Source organism: Anabas testudineus, chromosome 19 (genome assembly GCF_900324465.2).
Source record: "Anabas testudineus chromosome 19, fAnaTes1.2, whole genome shotgun sequence".
Taxonomy (NCBI): Eukaryota; Metazoa; Chordata; class Actinopteri; order Anabantiformes; family Anabantidae; genus Anabas; species Anabas testudineus.
The window spans coordinates 8,396,619-8,407,349 of record NC_046628.1 but is presented as its reverse complement, the minus strand read 5'-3'; the positions used below and the strand labels follow the sequence as shown (position 1 = coordinate 8,407,349).

General features: G+C 39.4%; 2 protein-coding genes across 2 annotated transcripts; one reads left to right on the top strand and one right to left on the bottom strand.

Annotated features, from left to right (window-relative positions):
• The first annotated feature begins 2,512 nt into the window (after window positions 1–2,512).
• Window positions 2,513–6,848, top strand: LOC113156395 (potassium voltage-gated channel subfamily A member 7). The gene is made up of 3 exons (XM_026351517.1): window positions 2,513–2,764; window positions 3,055–3,805; window positions 5,242–6,848. The coding sequence occupies exons 2-3, from the start codon at window positions 3,125–3,127 to the stop codon at window positions 6,145–6,147; spliced, it is 1,587 nt and encodes a 528-aa protein (XP_026207302.1). The 5' UTR covers window positions 2,513–2,764; window positions 3,055–3,124; the 3' UTR covers window positions 6,148–6,848.
• A 1,444-nt stretch (window positions 6,849–8,292) lies between these two features.
• Window positions 8,293–9,737, bottom strand: fgf21 (fibroblast growth factor 21). Its single transcript, XM_026351768.1, has 4 exons — window positions 9,472–9,737; window positions 9,282–9,359; window positions 9,070–9,173; window positions 8,293–8,979 (listed from the first exon to the last, which is right to left on the bottom strand). Exons 1-4 carry the CDS (start codon window positions 9,617–9,619, stop codon window positions 8,689–8,691), a joined length of 621 nt encoding a protein of 206 aa, XP_026207553.1. The 5' UTR covers window positions 9,620–9,737; the 3' UTR covers window positions 8,293–8,688.
• Between the last annotated feature and the right edge of the window lie 994 nt (window positions 9,738–10,731).

The following is a 10,731-nucleotide window of genomic DNA, read 5'->3' as shown; positions in this document are numbered from 1 at the left end:
AGACTTAGTATTAGAAATGTTTGCTATTGAAACTTATCAATATATCCATGACAAAGACACTGAACCATAGGCTTGTGTAAGGACTGGGATGTTCTACTTACAGAGACCTGCTGTCTTGTTTTTTAAATGGCAAAGAATCTGTAGTCATACAGCATGTTCACTTTACTTGACTGAAAATCTGAGATATAAGACATGATTTGATGAAGATGACATGGGAATGTAATGTAGCAGCCCAGTGAGTGGTGCATTATTGACTGAAGCAGCTATGAGGAAATGTCGGCAGAGGCCTCTTTCATTTTTTTTCTCCTCTGTGCCAAAACATCAACTCCATCTGGTGGTAATATACAGAAGTGTCTGATTGCGTTAGATGTATGCAAATCTGAACTACAGCGAATCTGATTGGTTGATTATTTAAATTCTTATTTATTGATAGTTTTTTGTTTGTCATTGAAGTTTTTTTTAACCACAAACCCAAAATGGACAGAAAATTTGGAAGTGTCAGCCTTTCAATTAAAACACTCCATGTAACATGCTGAATTTCCACTATTTTTGTTATAATTATTATTAGAATAATGCCAAGAAAATTGTAGTACATATATTCATGAGTCACTTTATATGCTATTAAAAAGCCATTTTGCAAAAGTCTACATGATAAACCCAATTTTTGGTACGCCTAATGTTCAGATGGTAGTTGTTTCCCTGCTGAAATTTGTAGAGACACAGCAATGCTTTTGGGATGAGCAACAGATTGAGACTGGTGGGGGATCACCATGCTTTGGAGGTGATGGTAAAGGGGAAGGATACAAAGGTCTAATGTTCTTTGAAATAAAAATATCTTCATACTTGAAAAATGGGACCAACCTAAACAAAAGTTGCATTTGTTAGACAATGGTACTCGTCTTGCTCCTATTTACCCAATAGAGCAGGTGTATTTAATAATTAACAGTACAAGTACAGTATTACTTGTTAATGGTGTTAATTACATCAATTAAGACAAATGTCTGTTGTGCTGTCAAAACTGCACATAAAGCTTAAATAAACTATATTTGTCTAAACTACAATGTCACTATAGTTCTTGTATACACAAAAATTACATAACAAAGCTGGCAGCTAAAGAAGCACTTTGTGTTTACTGTCAACAAATAACACAAATAGGGACACGCATACTTAGTGGTGAATATATCACACAGATGAATCCCCTTCAAGCTAAATTTGGTTGTTTAGTTGTTTTGACAAAATAGTTTTCAATGAAATAACTCAAAATGACAAACAAACTCACTGTTGTTTGTTTCTGACAGCTAGTGTTAGTGTGTCAGTTAGTAATAATTAAAGTTGTTAGCGTTAGAGCTCAGTTAGGTAAAATAGGGGAACATAAGGATTCTGTTACTTTTACCTGAGGTTCGTTTGAGATGATGCTCCACAACATCTAAAAATGATCAGTGCGCCTGCAGCTGTAACTTGCCAACGGGCTTTAAAACCAGGGTAATAGTATAGAAGAAGGTATTAGTACAACATGGTAGATGTACTGTAGCTATTATGCTGCCTAAAAGAAAGATATTATTTTGATAAAGTTTGTGTTTATTTATTTTCATTAAGTTCATTTCTAGCCTTCCACTAGACTTGGCTCCTATATGCACTGTGCTGTAAAACCATCCCGCCCACCATCGGGTAAGTGTCACTGATCCACTATTGGCTAGTACTATTTCAAGTGCTCGTGTAGAGGCAAAGTGTTTTTTAATCTGTAAAGAAAAATTAACGTTACATTTTCCTAAGGTGAAAGCTAGGTTGTTGCTGCAGGATGGTGCTGCTCCAACTGTGGCAGGTGGAGTCAGGAGCGGGACTGGTGAGTTAAAATATGTACTTGCATTGTTTTGTATCCCTTATTACATTGTTTATGAACTAGTAAAGTTATAATGCCCACAGTTTGCCTGTGTACAATGCTTTACATGTAAGTTATGAAGCTGCTAAAGCTTTTGCAAAGCTATGAAGAGATAACACTCATGTTGTAATACATTACTTGAACAACTAGTGTGTTTTCATAAATTTGTCTTCTCCACAGTTATAGTCCAGATAAGATTTTGGCTCAAACCCATATGGCTGGATGAAGAAGGAGGCTTAAAGACACAGGCCTAGCCTAAATGCCACAGGTGCTGTTGTATAAAGAGGCATAAGAACATATATTCGTGATTTATTAACTTGAAAATCTTAGAATCATCACTTCAATTACAGCTGAATGTTACATGTTGTCCTTAATACACATTAAAATTAAATAGTTTCAACACTTGGGGACATCTATTTGTTTGTGTGCCCTGCTTGTTAGAGAGGGTAACATCACTCAGTGCCAGGCAGAGGTGACATTTGATAGAGAGGTTGAAGGTTGTCTTGCCTCATAACTAAAATGGAGGGAAAGGACAGGGAGGGGTTGGAGGGGTTCAGCAGAGATTGAATTTCAACAGGACAGCATTCCCAAAAAATTTCAAGACAGACAGCACGAGGCAGCAGGGGACAGGACAAGATTATAGATGTGTACAGAGCACACTACTGGAGGCACGGTTTGCATACAACCTGGTCAGAGTTTTAACTGGAGGGCAAGTGGACCTGTACGTGAGTGTGGATTGAAAGTAGACAGATGAACAAGGACTGTTGTGTATATAACAGATGGACATGATGACACGGGACAGGGACGACCTGATGAGCCGCAGGAGGCGAACAATGTGATTTTTCATTCTGACATCACTATCTGTCAGCAGCTGTTATACACAAAGTGAGTACATACTGTATTCCACTTTTATTTTTTTTTATTAAAACAGTTCACCTTCGTAATTTATTAAATTATAGATTATACTTCACAGTTATTTTTAAATCAAAGTTTGGGGCAACTTAGTGTGTTTAACTGTGATGAATTCCTTCATGGCAAATGTTGACTGAACATCTACACACTGCTACAGAGTCCGTACAGTATCTCTGCTTCAACTATTTTTTTCTAATGTCATGTGTAATGCTTATCAGCTAAAAAAAACAAACACACTAATGGTACTCTTACTCTGGTTTCAGACACAGTTTGCTCTACAAATTCTCAAGAAAGTGGTTTGCAGAGTTCTCTCATCTGGGGATACAAACAGGGATGGACAGCAGTGATCCACAGGAGGATGAAAGAGACGGCCGAAGGAAAGAGAAAGATGGAGAGAAAGATAAACAGCTGAAGAATCAGCTCAACAGTGAAGAAAAGGGAGAACAGGAGATCAAAGGGAATGAGAAAGAGAAGAAGAGGCGACGATCTGGGTCTTTGTGGAGGAGTGGATGGGCACTGAGTGAAAGACTTGCCATCAATGTATCAGGCATGCGTTACGAAACTCAGCTTCGTACTTTAGCCCAATTCCCCGACTCCATGCTTGGTGACCCTAGGCGTAGGTCACGCTACTTTGACCCACTTCGAAATGAGCTCTTCTTGGACCGCAATCGGGCCTGCTTTGATGCCATTCTGTATTTCTACCAGTCGGGCGGGAGGCTTCGGAGGCCTGCAAACATACCACTAGACATCTTCATGGATGAGCTTCTGTTCTACGAGCTGGGAGAGGACATCATGAACCGCTTCAAGGAGGACGAAGGTTTTCCCAAAGAGGAGGAGAGACCACTTCCATCCAATGAAATCCAGAAAAGACTGTGGATGCTGTTTGAGCATCCTGAGTCCTCATCGGGGGCTCGCATCATAGCCATCATCAGTGTTATGGTCATTGTGGTGTCCATCCTCATCTTCTGTCTAGAGACACTGCCTGACTTCAGACATGAGAAAGAGACACGAGAGGTAGGAAATGTGATTTTAGTGTATAAGATAACTATTTATAGGAGTTCAGTATGAAGAGTTGAATGTTTTGGGGGTTTCCAAGAAAAGTCATATGGATGGGATTATGAGGAGAGATTGTGGTAAGTATTGTCCATATAAGCTAAATTAGTGGGATATGTGTGACTTCTTGTGTTTAAAGGAAACATGGTATCATGTGAAGCAAGTGTTTAAATAAATACTTGATGAGTGGTACGGTGTATTAAGAAGAAGAAATACTGGTAATATTGGTAACATGTGGCCAACCACTGGCCAATATGTCTGGAAGCAGACCAAAGAGAGAGAACCTGAGAGAAGCTTATGTGTGATTATTTTAGTCGGCTGTTAAATTCGATCCACCAGTATTCAGGAAACGCTGGAGAGTACAGGGAGTGACGGGCGGAGCCTGGAATACAAATAAAAGGAGAGAGAGGAAGGGAAGAGCGAGGATACCGTTAGCTGTGTTAATACAAGGTCAAATAAGTGACTGCACGCATGGATATAGGTGAGCCAAAGCTTTCCGGTGGCTTAGAATCGGAGACTAAAAGGTCTCATAGGATGAGTCGCATGCGTTGGGTCATGTTATCACCTTCCTTTAGGCCAGGCTGCCTTTACACAATGGAGCTGCCAACAAACTACTGTAATGTACTCCTGGCCAAGCCAGTGGTAAACCCGCTGAGCCGCATAGGCAGTGTTGTTGCAGTGCCCAGGGAGATGGGACAGCAACGAAAGGTGGAGATAGATGAGGAGCACTGCAGAGAGACACTCTCATGTTTCTCTTCGGAGATCTCACAGGGTTATATTTAGACACAGGAGAGCCCTTGGAGCAGATCAACACATAGATGACCACCTTTAGTAATAAACACTGTCACTGACCTGCTTCTGAAAGAATACTCAAGGTTTATTTAAACTACCCTGAAACTTTATATATTACACACAGACTACTACAGCATACTAAACGGATCCTTTTATATCCATGCCTTCCGTTTTCAGCTTTTAACTTGATGTTAAGTGGAGGATGTTTTAAATGGCCACCATCTCACACGAGAGGTTGTAACTGACACAGAAGATGGAAAGACAGGTGGACTGAAAAAGAGAGTGGTGCAGCTATGACAGCAATGTAAAGCTGCAGATGTCATACGTTTCTACAGTATGATGTTGCCAAAAGCGAGAGCCAATGAGATGGAGGACAGCATACTGAGGTCCAGTGTTTATTAGGACACTAGAAAAAGTGTTTGAGCAGCAGTTTGTAAAATAATATAAAATAATATCAATAGTAACAACGTCCACTGACATTACCTCGACCTCTACAACTATGTGTCTATCTAACTAAGATTAAACAAACTAATTGTTTGGTTTTGTAATAGTGGCTCTATTTGAATAATGTGTTTTATATATTTATTCTGTTTTCTCCTCCTCAGGAATATTTTTACAAGTATCACTCCCAGGCAAAGAATGTATCCGAGAACATGCCCCTTCCACACAGTGTTTTCCACGACCCCTTCTTCTTGGTGGAGACCATGTGTATATGCTGGTTCTCCTTCGAGCTCCTTATGCGCTTCACTTGTTCCCCCAGCAAGATGCACTTTTTTAAGGATATTATGAACATTATCGATTTCAGTGCCATCCTACCCTATTTTGTCACTCTGGGAACGGAGCTGGCCAAGGACAATGACGCCAGTCCGGCCACATCCTTGGCCATCATCAGAGTCATCAGGCTAGTGAGGGTGTTCAGGATCTTCAAGTTGTCTCGCCACTCTAAGGGCCTCCAGATCCTCGGCCAGACACTGAGGGCCAGCATGCGCGAGCTGGGCCTGCTTATCTTCTTCCTGTTTATTGGCGTCATCCTCTTCTCTAGCGCCATCTACTTTGCTGAGGCCGACCACACCAACACAGCCTTCATCAGTATACCGCATGCCTTCTGGTGGGCAGTTGTCACTATGACCACAGTGGGCTATGGTGACATGTACCCAGAAACAGTGTGGGGTAAGCTGGTAGGCTCTATGTGTGCCATTGCTGGTGTGCTCACCATCTCACTGCCAGTGCCTGTCATAGTGTCCAACTTTAGCTACTTCTACCACCGGGAGACTGAATGTGAGGATCAGTCAGAGTATACCCATGTCCAGACGACACTGTGGGAAGATGAGGAGCCAGAAGGGGAGGAAATAGATGAAGGGGATAGAGATCCAGAGGGAGAATATTATGCCATTCAGGGGATCTGTAATCCTGTGAATGGCACGCTGCCTCATGGACTGTCCACAGGGCAGAGCACAGAGTTCAGAGAAGGAAATATGAATCTGGCAGAACCACTGGTCACTCAGGTTTAGGGAGCGTGTCTGGTGTTTTGTTTTCTTGCCACTAAGATAGATTAGGATATAATGAAAGGGAATTTAAAAAGTGATTAGAAGCACAAGTGAATAAAGATGAGCTTGTAGATTTGCATATCTTGAAGAAGTTAAGAAAAAGAAAAAACAAAAGTTGTTTTGGTAAAACCTTAAAAATAAAAATGTCTTTGTTCACTTAGAGCTATTTGTTTGCAGCAGATAATGTTTCATTTCTAAAAGCAAGAAAAAAACAATAAGCAAGTTTTACATTCTCAGGATCATAATATAACATGATAAATATGAAACAAAGTGCTATTTATTAATGATATAAGCTTGTGTTTCAGATGACTGTTCTGTGCCCTGAAACTATGATGTCTTAGTCACGTTGTGCCTTAATGTTTGAAGTGAAAACAGATTATTGCCAGTGTAGAAGTCACGTCTCATCCAAACTCAACCAAACACCTGCAGAGCTGTCACCGCGCAGTCCGAGACCTCTCGTAAACCAACCCCACATTCTCAGCATTCTTCTGTAAGTAATGTACAAAGTTCACATTTGTGTAGTTTTGGCTTGTGTGACCTGAAGCGCCTGACATGACTTTTATCTTGCGCTAGTACAACACTGTAGCATTATTTATTTAACATTTTAAGATATTACCTCATGTATTTGTGTTAATGAGGAATACTCTGACTGCGATGGCAAAGTTATACATTTATCTGATTAATTATGCATTCAGGGTTTTTAATAAAGATTGTATTTTATTAATTTTCTTAAAAGAAGTCATGTTATTTATGGTTGCCTGTAGTGTTGAGTAATTTACTATAATCTCATTCTGGTGTTGGTTCAGGATATGATATATAACAAACTACAGAAACACAGTTATACTTAATCCTTCACTGCTAAACACATTTAGTCATTGAGCTCTGCCAGACTGAATATGTGTTCACTTTGTATGACCATGACTGACCTTTCCCACAGCTACTAAGCTGCTATAAGCGGCAGCTTCCAATAACATTGCTCTCAATTTCACTGGAACACATAAGACTTTCCACAACATCACAGTGATCACCAGTGGAAAGTATGTGTACTAACCTTGATGGTGTAAAACCACATCAAAAATGTGCTTGAGTATGTATTATCGGGGTTAGTTTAACAGGCAGTACATGGTAAATAATTGAAATAAACTTTTTGTGGGATTAGAAAAAGTCCTCTAGGACTGGAATAAAAACAACCAGAAAAGGTTATTTTAACATCATATCACAAGTTACGTTCTAATCAATGAAATTGGCTAAAATAAAATGATGAAAGTGATAATGATGTTAATTTTACACGTGAAAACGTATTCTGCTAATCAATTAAATTAATTTGAAAGTATCGCAATGCTAAAAAAAAACAAAATAAGTGAATATTATAAAAATCACTACAACAAAAAAATTACCCATTTTTATATTTATGCGTACAGAGGTGGAGGAGGGATCGTTTTAAAAAATCTAAGTATCAGACAGACAGGAAGCAAACATTATAAGAACTATATTTATGACAGATACATGTACAGCTCACCTATAACTCTTCAATATCCCTGTGCTATGTCTTTATTTGAAACTACAACTCTGGACCGGAGCTAACTCCAGTTCAAAGATCATTTTGTTGTATCTAGTCGGTTTTGTTTAGAAGCTCAAAATGAAAACACCCAAATTTCACAATGGTTTGAACATATAAAAAACCCTCTATTCAGTATTTTAAAATAGTTTTAGTTTGAACCCTGAACCTCTGACTATCCAGAACTGTAAGATGATGCACTGTGCAATGCAGGAAAGTGCATTGATTTAATACATATAATATACTGTAAACATGCTGTATAGTTGAGACAACCTAAAAACACAAGGCTCAAATGATCACGAGAACTCAAGCATGGTGCTGTAGGGAATGTGGCCTACTTTCTATTGTTACTTACCTAATTTTTCCACTAGAGAGCGCTCCTGCTCTCACAATATTTTCCTCCCTCCATTGTAAGAGCCACAGCAATTGGCAAGAATGAAATCTTCTCGTTTGGTAAATATGTGCCTCTTCATCTGTTTGTTTCGTTAAATTGCTGTGTCATTGTGTGACAGACTTGGACAAACAACTGTGCAAACTGATATCCTGTTTATTTTCTTTCAGAGCTTCTCCTCAGTCTGATAAACTCAGCTGAATAGTACAAACATAAACATGATGGACTTTCCAGGAACATCCAATTTAGAGAAACTCCCAAATTTTCACATATCAAAATCAACAGGATGTGGCAAGATTGAAAGTTTTACACTAACACATTCACAAGCTACTAACTATAAAATCTCTGTAGTAAAAATAAATAACCATTAGACGAACACAACTCACACAATAAATAAATAAATATGTCACAGCAATATCAATTGAACCAGAAAGACCAAGCTGATTATTTCATACCAAAATCAGGTCTGCAGACTCTTCCTGGTCAATGAAAAGTACATTTTAGAAGGTGCAGTATATATACAGTTACAGTTTAGATGTGTGCAACTCTTTTTTCTTTACTTGTCCATTGAAAATTGTGGACTGACCATAGGATTTAAGACCATTCCAAAAAGGTCCTCGGAGTCCACGTTGAAATTTTTCTGACTGTTTGGTGGTTCTTCAGACATGTTCTCCCAAATCACAGTATTTTTAAGTGGTAGAAATCGAGTGAAGGGGGCTGCATGTCGATCTGGGGTCTGTTTCGATGCCAGAGACACAGGGAATCCATGGTGTGAGGAAAGGAAACGGGTGTATCCATCTGCCAGCAGGAGTTCTCTGAAGGTGCAGTCGGTCTCCATGTAGTGTCTCTGCTCGTTAACACACGTAAACTGTGAGTGAACAACATGCAGGACAGAGATTTGAGGGTATAAAAGTGATCTTTGCTTACTGTACCGTACCTGTCCCCTCAAACGGCCTCTGTTGTCCACGCAGAGAAACAGAGCTGATGACTTCCCCGTGATGACTATGTGGCCTGGTTTAACTGATTTTAGCTCCAGCACACCTGGAAACACAGAAACATAAATAGTCCAAGTTTGGTCTAATTTTTCTAGACCTTGTTATGGAAATGAAAACGTGCTATGTGCTAGTGATTTATTTGCAGAGTACTTACTGTAAGGGGTCTGAACATCACTTCCAGACACTCTGCCATCAAGGGTCATCTGCAGATACACCCCCCTTCTGTGGTTATCTGTAACGAAGACATCAGCATAATGACAAAGTTAGGATGTTTAAGAACATTGTCTCAAGGTTATTTCTATTTACATTGATTCTAATATAAAAATGCAAAGCTTAATAAATACCTGTGTAGAGATGCCCTTCTCTCACTTGACTATTGAAGGATAAAAGCGGGTTCGAGTCAGTGAGATAAAATGACAGAGAGAAAGGAAGTGGAATGAGCAAGAGAAAAGAAGACAGGTAAGAGAAAGAGGTTTGTGGAAATAAAAACATTGGGAAAAAATATACAGAAGCCTTCAGAGGTGATAAACGGAATAAATACAAAAATAAATAGGCTAATAACCATAGAAAATAAATAAATAAATACTAATGCGACTCTTTAAGCAGGTTCTTTTCCATCAAATTCCCAGCAGGAGCAGGTTTTGTGCCCTTATAAAGAGTTTAGGAGAAGGAGGTCCTACTTCACCAGGGTAATGTATGAGTCAGACATTTCTACATAATTAAACTGCTGAGAGGAAGACCTGTGCTCTCACACTATGTATGGGCTTCTTCCGTGTCGCTTACAGTAAGAGTTGCTTGTAAACTTGGGTTTTCGAACGCCCACATGTTCAGGTGGGCTCGAACTCTGCTCGAGCACGAAAGACAGGGTTACGATATTTATAATTTGATGTTTCCCGCATAATTTTATTACTTGCCCCCTCTTTATTAATTCTAACATTGCACCATTAATCACCTTGTTTCAGTTTCACCTTAAACATCTTGTGATTTATTCATACTGACACAGTTACTACAGCACAGCTGCCGGGCACCCACTTAAAAAAATATGCACAATTCACCACTGAGAGAAGGTTTAAGATAAACATATCTGTCTGCGTCATCTGCTAAATCAATTATAACAAACAATTGCGACTGTGAATGACCTGCTCTTGTGTCTTTTTTTTTTTTTTTTATGATGTTTATCTTATTTTTATGTGTGACTGAACGTGTGATGGAGAGAGATTAAGGGAAACAGTGGGGGGGGGGGGGGGACTCAGATGTATAAGTCCACACAAGTGTTTACAGCAATGCAGCTGTGCAGTCGCTAAAGAGCTCGTACGTCAGCTTGTAAACTCACTGGTTAAGAAACACCACGTATCACCAGGAAACATGACTTTCTCTCAAGTGTAGTGTAGCACCACTTCATTCATTCTATTGTGTTAATGGTTAAGTGCTCAATTCATCCAGAAGACTGCCTCACACTTATCTTATTGTGCCTGGAAAGCCACATAAATTCTATGCAATAAATAAAAATGTAGACACTAAATGTAGCAGTAAGCCAGGTGATGGTGGGGTCCTGTTGATATCTGAAGCCTTGATGAGCTCTATGGCACGGGAATCTCCAACAT